This window comes from Rattus norvegicus, chromosome 6 (genome assembly GCF_036323735.1).
Source record: "Rattus norvegicus strain BN/NHsdMcwi chromosome 6, GRCr8, whole genome shotgun sequence".
NCBI classification, from domain to species: Eukaryota; Metazoa; Chordata; class Mammalia; order Rodentia; family Muridae; genus Rattus; species Rattus norvegicus.
Window position 1 is genome coordinate 32,309,615 of NC_086024.1, and position 21,493 is coordinate 32,331,107.

The 21,493-nt window shown below is 43.8% G+C and overlaps 1 protein-coding gene across 19 annotated transcripts in view; it reads left to right on the plus strand.

The window, feature by feature from the left end:
- Nucleotides 1–21,493, plus strand: part of Dtnb (dystrobrevin, beta) — a 196,986-nt gene that overhangs the window by 23,593 nt on the left and 151,900 nt on the right. For 17 of the 19 annotated variants that reach the window (XR_010052110.1, XR_010052111.1, XR_010052112.1 and 14 more), the window contains 2 exons: nucleotides 1,523–1,603; nucleotides 7,046–7,259. Coding sequence is in view for 9 of the 19 variants with exons in the window: in XM_063262066.1 (XP_063118136.1) it covers nucleotides 1,523–1,603; nucleotides 7,046–7,259 (295 nt within the window). In the remaining 10 variants the exon portion in view is untranslated. Of the gene's footprint in view, nucleotides 1–1,522; nucleotides 1,604–7,045; nucleotides 7,260–11,633; nucleotides 21,278–21,493 lie in introns of those variants that run through there. The other 2 variants (XR_010052113.1, XR_010052114.1) reach the window with 2 other exon arrangements.

Genomic DNA, 21,493 nt, shown 5'->3' on the forward strand with positions numbered 1-21,493 from the left:
TTTGTTTTTAATAACACAATATCCAGACTAAGTTATAAAGGAACGTTTATCTTGGCCCATGCTTCTGGCCTACGTTGCAGGGCCACATCTGGAGATGGTCTTTTTGCTGGCAGGGTCCCAAGGAGGCTGAGGGTACTCCGTGGAGAGAGGGTGCAAGAAGGGTGTCTTCGGGCCCCCTATACATCTGCTTCTCCCACTGGTGGGTAGTAGTAGTTTTATTTATTTATTGTTTTTTAAGTAGGGTCTCACTTGAGCTCATGTAGCAGTCCTGTTACTTGGCCCATCTCGTGCTGACATGACAGGCATTAGCCACTGTTCCTGGCTCTGGTTTATCTTATGTGTCCGTGTGTGTACCACATGTGTGCTTGGTACCTGTGGAGTCCTTAAGCCAGCATGGGATCTCTCAGAACTGGAGCTATGGTTGGTTGCTAGCCACCATATTCAAGAACAAGTGAAAGGAAATAATTCATACTTTTAAAAAAAATTAATCTTATCCTTTTTTTTTTTTACAAAATGGAGACAGGGTGTCATTATGCAGTCTCATTATGCAGTCTTGGCTGGCCTGGACCTTGCTATGTAGACCAGGTTGGTCTCCCACTCAGAGATCTGCTTGCCTTTGCCCCTTGAGTGCTGTGGTTAAAGATGTGTGCTCCCGCACTCAGCAATCTTTACTCCTTGATTGAAAGGTGCAGCCAGCTATGGCACTCCGTGCCTGCAATTGCAGCTCTTAGGAAATCGTAAGGTCAAGGCCAGGCTGGGTGTGGAGCAAGCTCAAGTCGAGTGCTACTTAGTGAGACATGTTTGAGTAAAGAACAGCCTGGCCGTAGCTCCATGGAAGAGCATTTGCCTGGCATATCCCCCTGGATTCAGTCCCCAGCACTTGAGGTGGTAGTGGTACTATGTGAGGAGAGGCATAGTACCCTATAAGCAGAGAACTACCGTTGTGACCGATTATAGAAAAGGGCAGGTGGCCACAGAGTAAGAAGAGAACCTTAAAGTTATCTGGTCCGGTTCCCTTTACCCACAAGACCACAGCCGGGAGAGAGATCTGAAACATGGCCACAGACAGGCCCTTTTTATAGTCAGACTGAGGCTGCGATCTAGAGACTTCTTTTTGACTCATTCTCCTCACCTCTTTGAAATGGGTCTCACTATGTAGTACAGGCTAGCCTCAAGCTTGTAGCAGTCCTCCTGCCTCAGCCACACTGCGTGGCTTCGAGTTGACCTTCTTGACTCTAGACTCTTTCGAGTTGACCTTCTTGACTCTAGACTCTTTGCCATTCTTCACTCTCCTGTCCCTTCCCGATCCTGCAGCCTTCTGACTGGTGCCATCGAGTGTCCCCCTCTCCAAGTTCCCCTGCCCAGCTGAAGGCAGAGCTGTTGGCAGCATCTTGGCCTGTAGTGGGCACGTGCAAGGCGTCTCTTCATCTCTCCTTACCCGTGCACTTCTCATGGAGCCACGCCTACCATTCAGCAATGGACGCTCAGCGCAGCTCAGCTTTTCACTTTGTGCTTTTCTCAGGTGCTCAGAATTTCGATGTCATACGACTATCAACGTACAGAACAGCGTGCAAGTTACGATTTGTGCAGAAGCGGTGTAACCGTAAGTCACTTCTTACTTCTTCAGTGGGCAGGTAGGGCGCCTGATATTATGAAATAATTTCAGTATCTTCGTAAGGCTAGTTAAATCTGTCTTTTTCTAAAGAATGTATTTGTATTATTTTAGAATTATGTGTTTAAGTGTATGTCTGCACGTGAGCATGTGCAACCAAGTGCAGATGCCCAGAGGCCAGAGGCAGAGGATCCCTTGTAGCTGGGGTGACAGGCGGTGTAAGCCACCTGACATGGGTGCTGGGATCTGAACCAGGGTCCCTTGGAAGAGCAGTAAGTACTCTTTAACCACTCAGGCATCTTTCCAGCCCCAATTCTGTGTGACTTAAATATTACAAATTTGTCATTTTATCCCTGTGTCCCTTAAAATGTTTAACAAAATTGATAATGTTATAAGTAATGCTGCTAGAATGTGGATTTTTTATTACAATTTTATTTTCTGTGTGTGTGTGTGTGTGTACACATGTGTGCACATGCCGTAGTTCACAGAGGGCAGAAGACAGTTTTTAGGAGTCATTTTCCTTGTTCCACTGTGTGGGTTCCAGACACCAAGCTCAGGTCCACAGTGTTTGCCTTTACTCTCTGCACTGATGAGCCTGCCCCGCTCTCCGGCACTAAGGATTAGTTACAGGTTCTGACGTCACCTAAGAGTAATGTTGTTTAATTGGGAGGAAATCTTTTGTTCAAAATTAATATAGTTGTGGCCCATACATATACAGCCACCCAATTAGACAAGATGGATGAAGCAAAGAAGTGCAGACCGACAGGAGCCGGATGTAGATCGCTCCTGAGAGACACAGCCAGAATACAGCAAATACAGAGGTGAATGCCAGCAGCAAACCACTGAACTGAGAATAGGACCCCCGTTGAAGGAATCAGAGAAAGAACTGGAAGAGCTTGAAGGGGCTCGAGACCCCATATGTACAACAATGCCAAGCAACCAGAGCTTCCAGGGACTAAGCCACTACCTAAAGACTATACATGGACTGACCCTGGACTCTGACCTCATAGATAGCAATTAATATCCTAGTAAGAGCACCAGTGGAAGGGGAAGCCCTGGGTCCTGCTAAGACTGAACCCCCAGTGAACTAGACTGTTGGGGGGAGGGCGGCAATGGGGGGAGGGTTGGGAGGGGAACACCCATAAGGAAGGGGAGGGGGAGGGGGATGTTTGCCCGGAAACCGGGAAAGGGAATAACACTTGAAATGTATATAAGAAATACTCAAGTTAATAAAAAAAATTAATATAGTTATTAGCTTCTGAGAAAAAGGCCTTGATACTTTGATACAGATATAGTGAAAATTGATTTTTTTGATTAAATTTAGTATAAATGTACTATAACACAAATCAGCTAATAAGTAACTGTTGTTATGTGGATTATAAAATATATACAAATATACGTATACATACATATTCTCTTACTGTCTGTGAAGATGGACTGCTGTACTTTTCTTGTATGCACTTGTGTTAATGAGAGACTGCTTTGTATAATGGAAAGTACATTAGCCTAAGAATTGGAAAATCTGTTTTAAAAGACTAAGTTTTACCATTTATTATAAACAGTGACTCTAGCAAGTCATTTTACATATGATAACTTCTGTCAGATGTTAAAAACTTAAAAACCCTTCCTATATACATAAATATATAAATAAATCTTTTAAAGATAAAATCTTTGGTGTTTAAGAGCACTGGTTGCTTTTGCAGAGGTCCTGAGTTTCATTCCCAGCACCTATAATGGTTACTCACAATCATTATAACATCGGCTCCTGTGCCTTCTTCTGGTGTGTAGATGGATGTACATGCAGATAAAAAACATCCATATATAAATAAATAAGTATTTACACAAAAGGATAAAATACCCTGCCAGATTTGGGGTGCGGTAGTACACGGTAGTACACGGTAGTACACATCTTAGAGGCAGGCATCCCTCCTTGAATTCAAGGGCCAGCCTGGTTTACATATGGTTTACAAGTTCCTTGCTAGCCAGGGCTACATAGTGCTGAAAAGAAAGAGCAGACTTATAAATACTAAATTCTTAGAGCTTATCATGCTGTTGTGTGTTGTGGCTGTGTTATTTTCATTGTCATTTTCCAAAGCATTAATTTTCAAATTGTGGATGACGGCCCATTAAGTGCTTCTCGAAGTTGCTTTGATGGGCTGTAGCTAACGTAAAATGTGTAATACAAAAGGAGAATAGAGAGAAAGAAGCGACCAGAGTGTAGCTAGGGAGGTTTAAAAGAGTGCTTATGAAGCCTCTGTGTATCTAGATGTATGCGTGCATGCCCATGTACAAGAGAGGGAGAGGAGGAAAGGCAGAGGCTGATCGCTGGGTATTAAATACATCTGCGGCGAGTGTGGGCCGAGGCCGTAGAGCTGCCAAAGCACTATCTTAGAGCATCCTGCTTTGTAATTTTTCCCATAGTCACTCTTGGGAGAGTGTGATCTGTGTATACAGTGTTGCGAGCCTCAGGGCAGATGGTGTTAACTGTTTTAGTTACTTTCATGACTACGCTAAGATACAGTGACCAAGACAGTTTATCAGCCGCTCACAGTGTCAGAGGTGAGTATGTCTATCAAGGCTGTGAGCATGGCAGCAGGCAGGCCGGCTGGCCTGGTGCTGGAGCAGTAGCTGAGAGCTTACATCTGATCCCCAGGCACAGGACAGGGAGAGCTAACTAGAAATGGCTTAGGATTTTGAAATGTCAAAGTTCACCCTGTGATGTACCTCTTCCACAGTTAGGTTTCTTCCGTGTTGGCATGTCTGTGGGTATTGTCTTTGTTCGGTCTTGTTCAGGCAGCCATGTTGTTCAGACTTCTTGGCGTAGATTTCTTGCCATGGGTAGAAGGCACATCATCACAGCGGACTTCCTGATTCCCTGACGTGCACCCTCTATTCCTGCACAAACATCATAACTAAGAAGCAAGTTGGGGAGGAAAGTGTTTATTCAGCTTACACTTTCACATTGCTGTTCATCACCAAAGGAAGTCAGGGCTGGAACTTAAGTAGGTCAGGAATCAGGAGCTGATGCAGAGGCCATGGAGGGATGTTACTTACTGCTTGCTTCCCCTGGCATGCTCAGCTTGCTTTCTTGTAGAACCCAAGACTACCAGCCCAGGGATGGCACCACCCACAATGGGCCCTCCCACCTTGATCCCTAGTTGAGAAAATGCCTTACAGCTGGGTCTCATGGAGGCATTTCCTCAAGGGAGGCTCCTTTCTCTGTGGTAAACTCCAGCTTGTGTCAGGTTGACATACAAAACCAGCCAGTACACACCCCCTCTTCTGCGCTGTTCTCTGAGCCTTGGACGTAGGAGTTATGTTGTAAATGTATCAGTTGTGGCTGGGCAATACACGATCACTTACTTATATTCTGCAGTTTGACTGGTTGTGATTTTCTGTAACCGTCTTTGTCTGGCTAGGCCCTGATGCAAGCTGAGCAGGACCTGGCCAAGTGGAAAGGTTGCCACATACCTGGCCTTTTATATGGGCTGTTGGGGTTTGGACTCAGGTCTTCATGTTTGCACAATAAGTGTTCTTACTCACTGGGCAGCCATCATGTCCAGCCCTGTTTTGTTTTGTTTTGTTTTGTTTTTGTGTTTTTAACTCTGAGGCAAGGTCTCTTGTAGCCCCAGCTAGCTTGAAATTCTCTATGGAGCTGAGGATAACCTTGAACTTCTGATCCTCCTGTCTCTATTTTTCATGCTCAGAGAAAGGTGTGTGTGTGTGTGTGTGTGTGTGTGTGTGTGTGTGTGTGTGCGTGCACGTGCGCACTATAACTGTGTACATGTAAGAGCCCACATGCGTGAGCCCCAGGGAGATCAGATGACAGTGTGTTGTCCCCGGTCACTCACAACCTTAGTTTTTGAGAAAGTGTCTCACTGAATTGAAGCAGGCCTGAACTTTTAACAATCTGTTTTCTGAGTGCTGGGATTGCAGGCACGAGCCACCACACCCAGCTTCTTTTCATAAATACACACACACACACACACACACACACACACACACTTTTTTTTAAGCACAAGAGTTTATTTAAATTTGAGTGAAAATCCAGTGTGTCTGATCTCCTTCTGATTGCTTATACTTGAGTGGCTTGCTGGGACTCTTGCAGGAGTTTTCCACTTTTCCCCACTAACGCCACTCTGTAGATGCCTTGTGCCAGGTGGAGGGAGCCTCTGCTTCCTTCACTATTTAAGTCATGTCTTCTTAATGACTGTTCTTCTAAGGTGATAGCCTTTCTTTTGATGGGTGGAGGTCTGGCTGAATCCTCTTAGTCCTGGCCCCAAGTTACCAATGTGCTAAACAGGCTCTTTTGCTTGTTGGCTTTTAAATGTTTTACCTATGGTTTTTATTTATTCAAGGAGAAGGGTGGATCCAGGGAGACAGCTATCTGATTTGCTCAAAATACAGTTTAAAACAATTTGTTTAAAAACAAATTTAAATGTAAAGAAATGGATTTGAATAAACCCAAATAAATAAATCTAAATAAATTTGTCTTTAGGATATGTTGTTCTGAGTTTCGAGTAGACTGGACATGGTAGAGTTATACTTAATACAGTTGTACTTCTTTTTAGGGCCATAGAGAAGAAAATTTGAGATGTAGAATGTTGCTAAAATTGCTAGACTAATATTATAAATAAAGATGATTCAGAATGATGTGGCAAATTGCTAAACAAGCTGAAAATTGGGCTGGCTCAGTGGTGAGAGGCGCTTGCCACCAATTCTGATGTATGACCTGAGTTTAATCCCCTGAACCCATGTGGTGGAGGGGGAGAAGCCACTCTTTTCTTTTTAAAGATTTATTTATTTATTTTATGTATGAGTACACTGTAGCTGTCTTCAGACGCACCAGAAGAGGGCATCAGATCCCATTACAGATGCTTGTGAGCTACCATGTGGTTGCTGGGAATTGAACTCAGGACCTGTGGAAGAGCAGTCAGTGCTCTTAACCATGGATCCATCTCTCCAGCCCAAGAAGCAACTCTTAAATATTGCCCTTTTTGACCTGCCATTGCATATGCACATCCACCCCCGTACATACCAACAGCGCCACACTTCAAATAACTAAATGTGTCAATAATTTGTTTTAAAAGCTGGAAAGTTCTTACGAGTAATTCTTGATGTATTTTTCTTTTATATTATCAGCTGATAGAGGTCACAGGGGTCACTATTTACAAAGATTCAACATACCAATTACCTAACACAGGTGGTCAACCCTGTTCTGGGACAGTTTCTTGATGTCCAGAATGAACATTCTATATCTTGTCATGCAATGGGTTTCTTAGTGTTGGCTAAAGAGTTTGCTTTTTCCTTTTAGCTTAAAAAAATTGGTTGATCGGTTTAAATGTCCGGTTGTGAGGTAGCACTGTCCTTGTTGACATCGTTTATTAAACAATGTTATTAAACATTGTTGACAGTCTATTTTCTTTGATTTAGTTCATCTCGTTGATATCTGGAACATGATCGAAGCTTTCCGAGACAATGGCCTTAACACACTGGACCACGCCACGGAGATCAGCGTGTCCCGCCTGGAGACCGTCATTTCTTCCATCTACTATCAGTTGAACAAGCGCCTTCCTTCCACTCACCAAATCAATGTGGAGCAGTCCATCAGTCTCCTCCTCAACTTTATGATCGCCGCCTACGACAGGCTCGTACCTGCTCACTCTCCTTAAATCCTGTCCACTCTTCACCTCCCCCTTCCCACACTGCCTTGCTAATGTTGTCAGCTTAGAACTCCAGTTAAGGTGAATTACCCCGTGTAAGTCCTTCCAGCGTCCTGGACTGTCACTTGCTGCCTTTTGGCGTGCTTAGGTGGAGCTCTGTAATAGATGTCATGGGTGGGGATCATCCACTTGAGTCAGATTGTCTGGTAAAATGATAGGTACTTTAACAGACCTGATCCTATCCCCACGGGTTAAGAAACACTCAAGCTTTTTCCTTTTTTTTTTTTTTTTCGGAGCTGGGGACCGAACCCAGGGCCTTGCGCTTGCTAGGCAAGCGCTCTACCGCTGAGCTAAATCCCCAACCCCACACTCAAGCTTTGTATGTGCTGATGTGACTGTATAGTTGACTTTAAGGCTAATCTTTTTCTACTCGGTAACACCAAATGCCTTTGGATTGAAGTCTTCTCTTCATAAACTTCTAAGAATCCATTTCAGACATTTTTCAGTTTGAAACACTGTGTGCTAGACTTCACAACGTGAGCAAGAAACTACTTTAGTGTCTCACAATTCAAATGGAGGCAATTTCCTCTACTATAAACACCAAACCAAAACCAAACCAAACCAAACCAAACCAGTCCTAAAGGCTGGAATGTTGGGAAATGGTTCTGGTCCAGGAACCAAGAGCACCTATTTCTTCTCACTGTTGTTCTGTTGACCACTGTGTTTGCACGGTAAATTCTCCCTGCTTTGTTTATTTTCTCTTTATGTTGAGTTTATACCCTAGTAAAATGGTAACAGTCGCATGTTACAGTAGCGGAAATTCAACGACCTAGTGAGGAAGAATGGATGGGTCAGAACTAGGTCACAGGTTAGTTTTTCCCCAGTCATAAAACATTTATGTTGCAAGTTGGATATCTTACCCATTTGATAGAAAATTAATTAAAGAAATTTTAATTTTGAAAATAAGAGTCTGTAATAGGTAAAAGTCCAGAACTGTAAAGTTGTTTAAAAAATAGGGTTATGGATCCATACATTAATCTCATCCTAAGAGCTGAGTCCTGTGACCTATAACCCAGGGTAGAAATTGTTACCCTCTGTAGATCTCATCCTGTCCCTAATCCAGCCATTCAGCCAGTTCCAGGCTGAATCACAACACAAATCAGTTCAGTAAACAATTTTAAAAAATATCGTAATAAAAATTACGTAGTAAAAAAGGTGAGTAGGGATTAAAAACTCTGATTCTGGGCTGGGAGGTGGCTCAGTTTTATGAAAAGGTATTTGTGGCAAAAGCAGGACCGTAGTATGTATGATCCTAGAGCCAACTTTAAAAATGTCAGGCTTTGTAGTGCATGACTGTAGTTTGAATCACTATCAGTTACACAGAAAGAAGGGTGTGGCTGCTCATGACCATAACCTCAGCGTTGGGTGGGGTGAGACAGGTGGGTGCTGAGAGCTTGCCACCGGCCAACCCAGCAGAGCTGTGAGTTTCCCATTCAATGAAGGTCCCTGTCTCAAGGCAGGAAGGGGGACAGTGATAGAAGTCTCCTGATGTCCTTCTGCGTGTACTCGCATAGCCTCACTGTTGTGTTTTATAAGAAGAGAAGGAATATGTTTGGTGATGTGCAGTCAGATGTAGGGGAAGGGAGTGCCTCTGCAGGCCCATGCTGAGGCACCCCTTCCCCCTGAGGGACCAGCCACAAGATGGTATAGTATAGAATAGGGTTTATTCAGGTCATGAGGAGGGGAGTCAAAAGGGTAGTAGAGACAGAAAAAGGCAGAAAGAGAGAGAGAGAGAGAGAGAGAGAGAGAGAGAGGGAGAGAGAGAGAGAGGAAGAGAGAGGAGGAAGAAGAAGAAGAGGAGGAGGAGGAAGAGGAGGAGGAGGGAGAGGAAGAGGAGGAGGAGGAGGAGGAAGAGGAGGAGGAGGGAGAGGAAGAGGAGGAGGAAGAAGAAGAGGAGGAGGAGGAAGAGGAAGAGGCGGAAGAAGAGGAGGAGGAAGAGAAGGAAGAGGAGGAGGAGAAAGAGGAGGAGGAGGAGAGAGAGGAGGAGGAAGAGGAGGAAGAGGGGGAGGAAGAGGAGGAAGAGGAAGAAGAGGAGGAGGAGGAAGAAGAGGAGGAGGAAGAGGAGGAAGAAGAGGAGGAAGAAGAAGAGGAGGAGGAGGAAGAAGAGGAGGAGGAGGAAGAAGAGGAGGGGGGAGGAGGAAGAGGAGGAGGAGGAGGAGGAGGAGGAGGAGGAGGAGGAGGAGGAGGAGGAGGAGGAGGGGGGACTGGCCATGAGGAGAGAGAGGGTAAGGAACAAGAGGACAGAGCAGGAGCAAGAAGGCAAGAGAGAGAGGAGGGGGCAAGCAGTCCCTTTTATAGCGAGTCAGGCACACCTGGCTGTTGACAGGTAACTGTGGGCTGGAGCCTAGACAAAATGCCAACACTCATACTAACGCACACCCATTTGTGTGCATCATGTACATACACATACACACACACACACACACACACACACACACACACACACACACACACACACGGTTGGGGGGGGGGGGACAGAGAAAGAGAAGGAGAAGGAGAAGGCTGGTGCTATGTAGAGCACCCTGGGTTTACTTCTGGTACTGCCAAAAGAGTGAGGGTATGTGGGAGAGGGAGGAAACATGGCCGGAAGAGCAAGGCAAACAGAACTTGCAAATGCAGAGAGAGGGGCTGAGGAGAGGAAGGAGAGCGCTGTGCTAGAGGGAGCTTTGTGACTTTCAGATCAATATGGGTGTCAGAATATAGTATTCACGTCTTTATTAACTCTGATCTGTATACGATAAGAACCACTTAGCTCTCTGGAAATTTAAAACTGGTTTCTCTGTACTGGAAATGAGGAAGGGTCTGATGATTTGGATCTTGTTTTCCTGTATCAGAGCACTTAGTGTCCGATCCTTCCTGTTTAGCCATTTTATTGAACGGCACATTTGTCACCTAGGCTGGGGAGCTTCTCTGATATGTAGATTTCCTATTTACTTATTCTAGTTGAGTCTTTCATACTTTGTATTTACAATTCTTCTAGGTTAAAGGTTGAATTCAGTAATTAGTTAATCTTTTTTTTTTTCTTTTTTCTTTTTTTCCGGAGCTGGGGACCGAACCCAGGGCCTTGCGCTTTCTAGGCAAGCGCTCTACTACTGAGCTAAATCCCCAACCCCAGTAATTAGTTAATCTTAAGCTCCAGATTTATAGTTAGTATTTTCGTCTAAATGATTTCTCAGTAGTATAGGAGATTATGAAAGTTCCACACAGGTTAGGAACACTTGGAGTTTCGGATTTTGTTCCTTAAGTGATCATTTTCTGACGATTAATTATTTTTAAAATGTGAGAGTTCTAAGTACTATTTGAGAACTTGAACATTAGTACAGGCGTCCGTGTGAAAACCACCGGGAGCAGTGAAAACGCTGATAAACTCATTTTCATCCCCATGGTCCTTCACACTACAAGTGCTGATGTTTGTAGTCTGGTCAGGCTGAGAGGCCTGCGAGAGAGCATGGGAATTCATGCTCCTAGCGTGCAGGGATTGCGGGGCTGCCTCACTTCCTGCCAGGTTTATATTCTGGGGCTTTTACTAACAACCCCCTCTCTGTTTCCTGCCAGCGTGTTAGTTTAGTGTCTTAGATATCAGGCTGAGAAGTCCGTGATATCAGGAATCTGAGGGAAGCCAGGCCTGTGCTTCTGCTGTAGCTGGCTCTGGCTGCGTTTCCTCAAGCTGCTCCGGGCTTAGTCCTCTTGTGTCAGCTTTGTCCTTGGGCTGACTTCAAACATGGCTGCCTTCAGCTGCTACCAGCCCTCCTCCTTCCATGCCTAGGGAAAGGGAGAGGAGGGGCCAGAGCTTTGGAGTATCAAACAAGTCCCCGAGCTTCCTCCAGACCTGGGCAGTTGGACCAAGTGTGTGCAGGCGTTAAGTCTTAGACTGTCAGTGTGTGTACCCCTGGGGTACACGGTTGCCGAGTTCCTACCCTGACCATACGCTTTCATGCGGTGGGCGGTGGATAAACTAGGTCTGCAGCGAGCTATTATATAGCTCAGTGCTCGTTGCCAAGAAGCCTCATGCACAAAGCTCATGGATCCCTTTGTCAGGAAATGGCCCAAGTGCCCATCCAGTTCCTGAAACTTGAAACCTGAGAGTCCACATGCCGGCAATTACTGAGTTCTGTCATTTCTGTCTTTTGATCTTTAGTCTGTGTACCTTCTGTGGAATCCCTCTTCTCACAGCTGCTGCCATTGCTTTTCTATTCTATTATTATTATTATTATTATTATTATTATTATTATTATTATTACTACTACTACTACTACTACTACTACTACTACTACTACTATTATTATTATTACTATTTTGCATGTATGCTCTTCTCTTCCTCCTTCACTATTCATAGAAATAATAAATCCGTGTGCCCACTGTCTGCCCCAAGATCTGAGCCCAGGCAGTAACTTCTGAGTGTGTTTGTTTTGCCTGGTCCCATCCCATTGACCTGTGCCTTGCAGGTGAGTAGGATCCTGATTTGCTTCATCACTTTCTTCCTTCTCAAGAGAATGAGTTTTTCAAGGCTGGCCTGGTGGGTGGCACATGCACATAATCACAGTACCCGGAGGTAAAGCCAGGAATTCAGGCCCTTTTCTGCTTCATAGTGAGTTCAGAGCCAGTGTGGACAACATGAGACCTTGTTTCAAAAAACAAAACGAACTGCCTGCCTCCCCAATTAACCTCAGATTTTTCACATTTAAAGACATAACCAAAGTACAGTTTAGCGTTGAATTTTCCCTTCCCTCCCCTCTCCCTTCTTTATGGTATAGGGATTGAACTCAGGGCCACATGAATGCAAGCATTCTACCATTGAGCTGTGTATGAAACTCAATAATCTGAGTGTTGTTTAGTTTTAGTTGTTGTTTTGAAAGACATGGTCTCACTGTATAGCCCTGGCTATCCTGGAACTTCACAGAGACCCACCTGCCTCTGTTTCCTGAAGGTGTGTGTCATTACCCTGGCTTTTTTGTTTTTAAGTTGTAAAAGACTGTTAGCCATTGCAGTTGGTGATAGCCCTTAAGATTATTTTATCTTGGGACTGGAGGGATGACTCAGTGGTTAAGAGCACTGGTTACCCTTCCAGACGACCCAGGTTCAATTCCTAGCACCCACGTGGTGGCTCACAACTGTCTGTTACTTCAGTTCCAGGGGATCTGACGCCCTCACACAAGTGCACATAAAATAAGTTTAAATAAAAAGATTATTTCATTTGTATGTCTTTCTCTATAGTGACTGTAGCATGTACTTCTGATTTTTCAAAGGCTAATATTAACTGGTACTGTTACACTTTTCCTGAGTAATGAAAGATCCTAAAGTATTTTTATTTATGTCTGTTTATATTATTGTGATATTTATTTATTATATTGCTTTGTATATCTCTAAAACCAAGCAGACATTTAAAGTTCTTTTACTGTTATTATTATTTTATGTGTGTGAGTGCTTTTCCTGAGTGCACGTCTGTACCACATACATTGCTGGTGGCTGTGCAGGTCAGAAGAGGGCATTGGATCCCCTGGAACTGGAGTTACAGATGTCTGGGAGTCACCATGTAGGTGCTGGGAATCAAACCTCGGACCATTGGAAGAGCAGCCTGTGCTCTTAGCCATGGAATCATCTCTCCGGGCCCCCAATTTTTGTTTCTGAAACAGTTTCTCTTCACTAGCCCAGGCTGGTCTGTCTCTGACTTGCATTCATCTTGCCTGTGTCTCCCAAGCGGTGGGATTAGAATTGCGCATGACCACACTTGGATGTTAAGTGGACGTTTACAGTTTTTGTTCCTCTGTTCACTCACTGTGTGCGTTTGCACTAAGGGTGAGTGTGTGCAGGTCAGAGATTGTCTACAGGAGCTGATTCTCTTCCTCCACCATATGGGGAGCATATTAGTTGGTCAGGACTTTACCTGCTGAGCTATCTCAACAGCCCTAGACTGCTTTATACAAGATAGCATCAACATCATTTAATTCATGAGGAAGTTTGTTAATAAGTGAGGTGATATCGGTTGCATAAATAACCACCTTGTGTGTGACTTTAGACATTAGACGGTGTCGGCCAGGAATGATTTCCTTCTGCCTGAGGGCTCTCCTTTGCATGCGTCCCAGTTTTATGTCTCCCATCATTTTTCTTTAAAAGTTTTTCTTCATTCAACATTTTAAGAATGTTAAACTTCTCTTTGGCGATCGTGTTTGAAACAGGGTCTCAGTCGGTAGCTCTGGCTCTCCTAAGCTTACTAAGTAGGCCAGGCTAGCCTCACCTCACAGATCCACCTGCCTTTGCCTCTGGAGTGCTGGGATTCCAGGGGTGCATCACCACGCCCAGCTAAGGAATGCCGTTTCTGTTCTGCGGCTTCTGTCGAGGTTAACAGAGTTTGTCACCTTGGCTTCTTGGATGTTAAGCTGTCTCTTGCAACCTTGAAGACTTTTACAATTTGTTTTTTAACTAGTGTGACGTAGCCATGATATGATTTTTTTTTTTGTTGTATTTATTCTGCTTATATTCTGTTGAGGTTTTGAGTAGGTTGATTGATGACGCTGCTATGCATGCTTAATTTTCTGGTTTTATCTTCCTAATTCTTTACAGTTTTCTCCCCCTCTGTGAAATTTTAAATTATGTGCGGTGTTCCTTATTATAGCCTTCATATTGTCTTTTACCATCTTTTGTGAATTTTTGGGCCTTTTCTTCTAGTATATTTTCCAGGTACTTATTTTCTATAGGCATGTGCCTAACCTACATTTAAGCTTTCATGCTAATTGTTATGGTTTTCTTTTTAGTTTAAGAAACTCTAAGAGATTTTTAAATAAATTAATTAATCAATCAGTTAATTAATTAGTTTATGTTGATTTTTGAGACAAGGTTTCTCTGTGAAGCCTTGCCTGTCCTGGAAGTCACTCTGTAGACAAGCCTGGCTTTGAACTCACAGAGACTCGATTGTCTCTGCCTCCCTGGAATTAAACACATGCACAGCCAACTGCCCAGCGAGAGTCACATTTTTTGAAAGCTTAAAAAAAAAAAGAAAAATCCAGTTCTCTGCCAAGTCTTTTATCATTGTCTTTTCTTTACACCTGTAGCTCCGCCTGCGCACACCTGGATTTTATATGGCAGTTTGTGTGGTATTTGTTTCTATTTTTATTTGTAGTGCCTCCCATTATTTTTATTTATTATGTGCCAGATATTACATGGTAGCATTATTATTTTAACTGTTGTTATTTGACAGTTGAGATCTTGGGGACTGTTTTTCTCTAGGTGGGGATATGTGTGTGCTTCTGCCGGGCGCCTAGAGACCCTAGCAGTCCAGGATGACCTCTGTTCTAGTTCTGGTTCTGTCCTTGCCTGAGTTCCTGACATCCTTTGCATACCACCATCTTTAGGTCGGGCTTCAGGCCTTTCTACACGTAACACGGGTCCTCCCTCAGAAGCCCCAGTCCCTTGCAAGGACAGAGTGGTTCCAGGTTCTGTGGAGGGCACAGGCTTGCCTCCCCAGCCTCCAGCCGCCTGCTTCCGTGTTGGTAACTCATTCATTCTTGTTGGTACGCAGTGGGTGGGTTTGCAGATAGACTTTTCTTACCCTCCCCACCTCTTCTCTTTTTCTTTGCCTTGTAGAAGTGTTGTTTAGAATCAGTTTCTCATTACTTGAAGCCCATTATTTCTTCAACTGTTACCTCTTATTTTTCTTTTTTCCTGACTTCTATCTTTTTTTTAAATGTTTCTCACTCAGTGGTTTAGTTTCTTTAAACTTACCTCATTTTAGGAAGGGCCCATCAATCTCGATCCCATGATTCTTTGGCAACTAGCTACAGCTTATTGCTTTGCCTAGCACAGAGGGAGAGAGAGCACTCAATTGTGCTGAACTACACGACACTATCTTAGGAAAGAATTGAAATTCAAAGTCAGATTTCTCAGGAATACATGTTAATTTCATATCCATCAAGTAAAAAAAAATCATTACATCAAACAAGTTGGAAGACCATCTGTATCTAATTTATGATGGAGTTGTATGAAAATTTTTTTTGTGTCCTATGAAAACCAGACTAGCAATCATTTTAAAGTTGTATTTTTGAAGTTTATTTTGGATACATATAAAAAATTTCATGGCTCCCTCTTAGTAGTGAACGTTTAAAACAGAACAGTATAAAACTGTGCTTAACATTCATGAGGCTCTGGGTGTATACACAGCCAGTGTTGTCTTCCTCCCTGCAGTGGCAAAGTAGTAATGGATTATTCTATTTTACATAAAAACAAATTTGTTCCTTAAAATTGGAGCTGCTTAACCAGGAGTATAGAATGGACTTTGCTGGAAACATAATATTAGGTTCCAGAGTTCCTCATTAGTGATTCTAAGCAAAGCTGCGGCAGAGACATTTCACATTCGAGCGTAGTCTATACTCGAATCCCTGTTTTTTCTATGATGCCCTCAAGACAACAAAGAAAAATAAAACACATAAAACCGGGGTTTTGGTTGGAGTAGGAGCCTTCCCTAACAGTAGACTCAACTCTTGGAGGGTCTGCTTGCAGCAATGCTAGGAAATTTCCAGGACACGGTAGAGTGTGAGCGTGTGGTGGTGGCCATGGATAGCTGTCTTGAGGACCAGAGGTGGAGGTCTGGGTGTCATCACTACATCCTGCCAGGCTGGGTGCTACCACTGTGTATCCTGGTGAGTGAGACCACCGTGTGCCACTGTGTGACCTGCTGCTGCTGTAACCTGTAAACCGAGCAACACCGAGTCACCTGGGAACGGAAAGATACACGGAAGCACTCATGTCTTGTCCTGGAGCTGTAGCTCTGTCTCCACAAGTCAGCCTGACATAGGGAGAGGCAGATCGATAAAGTTTTGAGCACTAGCTAATATTTCAGACTGTTTTTTTTTTTTTTTGGTTTTTATTTGTTCTTTTGCATCTGTATTAAAATATTTTTAAACGTTGTTAAAGAAAGGGCTGGACAGATACCTTTCTCTAAGGGAACTCTCCAAAGGAGCCTTGGAACCGTGTGACTCACATCAGAACCCGTCAAGGCTCTTGTGCCCATCCTCATGTCCACCTACCCCAGACTCCACAAGCCTCGTAGCTGTCCTCCTTTTTCCCAGCATGCTTATTTCTTTCTTTGTACAGTGTGGTTGCTCCTAGCCCCGCCCTGATCCTGCCTCAAGAACTCTTTTTCTCAGAGTTCACCTCAGCTTTTGCTCCGACTGCCTGCTTTCGATACTTCGACACACACGGTGGTCCCTTTGAGGACCCGGTGCTTGCTGTGTGACTGCCTTGGCCTTCATCTATGCAATGCCTCATTAAGAGCGACATAATGGGTGGATGGATGAGCTTGAAACTCTACGAGGACAGAGCTTCTCCTTTGTCCTTGACTCCTTAGCAAGCACAGCGCAGGATTCGTAGCGCGGGTCTCTGAGACTGAGATGAAAAGCTGCAGGTATCCGATTAGGAGAAAATCAAGTCGTATTTGGAGTTATTTTCCTTGATTAAGCTGTTTGACATTCTTAAGTGGGCTCTCCACTTGCAGTTGATTATTGCAAAACCCACTCACCCTGAAGTTTTTAAAATTATGATTAATTGGAAAAATATGAGTTTCTGGAAATCAAAGTGAAATGCTCTTTTAGCAACATTGCATAATTGGACTGGCAACAGTGTTTCTAAAGCACAAATCTATTTTCATACGAGAAGTACTAATTTATGGTTGGCAGCATGCACAATTGTTTGCTAAAGATGCAGAAACAGTTCACTCAAGTAAAAAAAATGTTTCTGGTAATCTTGCTCCAAAAGTATTTATTAATTTGAATATGAAACTCTTAATAGATACTGCACAAACCAGGAAACATCACCCAAATGAGGTTAGTTAGTCAAAAGATAGGTCGAATATGAGGCTTTACTAAACTGAAATGGACAGTTTCACCCCAAAGGGCACAGGTGAGGTTTGCAGATCCTCTGAAGATACCTGTGTGTTAAAACCTCCCTGATTATTCAGGGTGAGCCACTGTCTGCCTACCTGGGCGCAGACCTCATAATGGAGTTTCCTCAGTGTGGGATATTAAGAACCCCTTTTAGAAGTCACGTGCAAGGCTTATTGTCAGTCTGTAAAATGATAGATAGGTGTGTGGAAGTGAGTCATGGAGTAGCCTAAGGTAGAGACTTACCTTGCTCCTTGTGGAGATGGGTGCTTGATACAGGCTGCTGTTTGACTGGGGCTGAAATAACAAGTTTCTTTCTAGCCTTTCATTTTAGTCCTTGGATCCGGTTAATACGCACTCTTGTGCTGCGTTTAAAGTGATGGCCTACAATCAGCTCCCAGCTGTCCTAGGCCAAGTCAGTGAGCTACACGGTTTGTGCTGAAACTTCTTCCAAATCATGCTTGAAGAGAATTAGTTGTGATGGAAACTCGTATTTTACATCAGAAGTAGTAAACCATGGATACTTGTGAGGTTTGACCATAAGCAGGCTTTGGCAAGTGGCAGCTGCCTGCTCAGTCTTAATAGAACGTGTGTGGTGTGCATGGAGTAATTCTAGATGTCTGGTAGGAAGAATCAAGAGTGAGTCCTTCCCAGAAGAATCAGCTAGATGAACATAATCATGGGGTCTAGCTTCTACGTGACTACGGTTTCTCTTGATGCCCCTAATTGTAGAGGGAAGATGCCTAGCTTTAAAAGAACGTCAGAACTGAAAGCTACCCTTTCTTTGCTTGGTGACAGTATGGGAAGTAGCCAAGAAAAATGCTCCTGACAGAGAGGTCACTGCTAACGTTTGGTTTATCAAATAGTGAAGAGGGGGAAGCTAAGGAGTTTTACTTTGTTATTTTGTTTTATTATTATTTTTTTTGAGACAGGATCTCACTATGTAGCTTTGTAGACTGGCCTGGCCTTGAACTCACAAGGACCCCACCCTCCCAAGTACTGGGATTTAAGGCCCCCCCAACTGACTCCTTTTAAAATTTAATTATTTTATGTGTATGGGGTATTTTGGCTGCATATGTATCTGTGTACCACACATATTCAGTGTCCACAGAAGCCAGAAGAAGGTATCCAATCTCCTGGAAGCGGAATTACTTGTGGCTATGAACTGTGGGAGCTGAGAATCAAACCCAGATCATCTGGAGGCGCAACCAGTGCTCTTAACCACTGAGCCATCTCTCCAGCCCGATGTTTCTTTTTGCAGACTGTCAATAAGCACTTTGATAGTAGAAACTGTGACCCTAAACCTGTATGTGATGGGATGATAAGGCTTGAGGTCACTTCCCACTCTCAGAATGCCTAGCTACGTAACTTAAAGATTCTCAGCATTTTCACCAAGTGATTCTGTTCTGTACATTCATCTCCCTTACATCAGTTTTAATCTTGAATACCCACGTTTTTCCAGAGTCCGACATTTCTTCGGCTTTATTTACGTACACTGTCTCTTACCGAGTAGCCCATTCATGCTTAGATGTGCACCCCTTACTCTCAATAAAGCAGGCGGTGCACAGTGGGTCTGAGCATGTGTGCTGCTGGCACATTGGAGAGAGGATCGGTCTCTGGCTTGCTGGGTGGGAGACTGGAGATTGCTGTGTGGCTGTCATGGAATCATCTTGCACGGAAAAATGCAAGATGATTCGTGAAGGGAACACACACTGCATGCTCCTAGTGATAACTTGGTGGTTGGAAATCCTTCTTACCATAAATGCCCCGATATACATTATTCTGTAAGTGAGTAAATCACTTGGCTAGAGACCAGCCGTGGAGACGAGTGATAATCCGACTGAGTGGTATTTTAGTGCTGTTCTAGGTTTTTTCTATGTTTGAACATAAAATTGAGACTAGGAGTATTATATGTAACATATAAGTTGAGTCAAAGAATGTTAGAATAAAGGCTGCAAAATATTTAAAAACATTCATGTTTCTAAAATGTTTTGAAGATTAGGAAAACGCTGTATAAGTGCTATTATTAGGATGAATTTTAGAAGTAAAATGTTATAGTATCAGTAAGAATTACTTTTGTGATTCACTTCACTGAAGAGGTGCGTGTTGATCTGTCTCTTTTGTACTTAGGTGCTGGTGTACTTTCCTTCTGTTTGCACACGTGTCATCAGTTTCTTTTCCATAGTAAGGAATAGATATTATTTTGTCTCTTTGAAGGGAAAAAGTGAGATTTGGAGCCAACACACACACACACACACACACACACACACACACTATTCATTATTATTCCTTAATTTTTTATAATAAAACATTAAGAGAGAATATATAAATACAGTTAAAGGTAGTTTCAAAAACATTTTGGTGATTTATTTAATTTGCTTTATGTGATGGTGTTTGCTTGCTTTTCGTCTGTATCTTGTGCATGCAGTACCTACAGAGGCCAGAAGAGGGCAAAAGATCCCTTGGAGCTAGAGTTACAGACGTTTATTAGTTGTCCAGTGGTTGCTGGGAATCAAACCCGGATCCTCTGGAAGAGCAGTCAGTGTTCTTAACCATTGAGATATCCATATCTCAGGCACGAAGAATTTTGAAATGCTGAGAAAAGTAGGGGATTTGAGATTAAGGATCTTAGTAAATGTGAGGGAGACAAAGGTCTTATGGAGCAGAGAGGCTTGGGAGAAATGCAAAATCTCTTGGTTTTTCAAAACAAGGTTTCTCTTTGTAGCTCCGTCTCACTCTGTAGACCAGGCTGGCCTCAAACTCAGGATCCATCTGCCTCTGTCTCTCCAGTGCTGGGATTACCGATGTGGGCTATCACAGCTCAAATGTAATGTAACTTCAGGGTTAAGACTGTAAGCACATAGCTAGCACCTTGAGCACTGTGCTAGAGTTCTCAGCTCAGGACGTATATCAAGATCATGGGAAGAGTTTTAAAAATGATGGTGAGCTTTGGGTACCCAAGGAGTATATCCAGACATCTCTTTAAAGGGAACTCTCAGGACAACATTGCTGATTTCCATAAAAACGTTCTGTTGTGAATTTTAGATTTGTGAGATAATGAGAAATGTGCATGTTGGTCTGTGGCCCAGCTCCTGACAGTCTCTGTGAGCCATGGGCCCTAGGGGAACCTTGTTCTTGTTTAGTCTCTGCCTTGGTTCCTGAGACAGAACTCCTAACACACTTGCTGACGGTGGAACGGGGATCCGGGGTAAGTTTTGTTCTGGTAGTCTTTGATGCTGGTTCCTGATAAGTTTTTAAGTCACGGGGATATCTGGTACAGTTCCCAAATTCCTCAGAATCTCCTGTATGAGGGGAACAGCTTTTGTTCTAATCAGGTGATTAGATAAGGCTCTGGGATAACCTCAGCATGGACGTCGGTTGCTTTGGATCCAGTCTGTGAGATTACAGTTGGAACTGGCAGCTGCAGTCACAACCTCCCTCCTTACAGAGGTGCTGGGGGGCAGGGGTGGGGAGCCAATGGCTTAATCACTTCTGTACATAATGAAGCTTCATAACCCCTGGGGGAAATGAATGTGAGGGCTTCTGGATGACTGGACATACTCCTCACCTGAGGAGAGCATGGGAGCTCTGCGCCCGTCCCCATGCGGATCCCGTGTATCTTTTCAACACTCCTCAACCTACCCGTGTCCTTCATTGTGTCCCCTAAGAATAAATGTGTGAACATAGTCACCCTAAATTCTGATCAAGTCCACAGAGGAAGTTACAGGAACCCCTGACTTAGAGAGTAAGATGTACATGTTATCTACGTATCTAGGTCTTGAAACTGGCTTCTGAGTCCTTCGGTCTGTCTATTAGGTTGATGGTGTCAGAATCTGATTCTCTCATCTCCACCTCCTCTGGCTGGGGTTAGATAGGTGCTATCACACCTGACTTTCTGTGTGGGTGCTAAAGGCCCTAATTCAGCTGCTTGTGCTTATACCCTGTCTTGGTTAGGGTTTCTATTCCTGCACAAACATCGTGACCAAGAAGCAAGTTGGTGAGGAAAGGCTTTTTTCAGCTTCCACATTGCTGTTCATCACCAAAGGAAGTCAGGACTGGAACTCAAGCAGGTCAGGAAGCAGGAGCTGATGCAGAGGCCATGGAGGGATGTTTCTTACTGGCTTGCTGCCCCTGGCTTGCTCAGCTTGCTCTCTTGTAGAACCCAGGACCACCAGCCCAGAGATGGCACCACCCACAATGGGCTGGGTCCTCCCACCTTGATCACTAGTTGAGAAAATACCTTACAGCTGGGTCTTATGGAGGCATTTCCTCAACTGAGGCTCCTT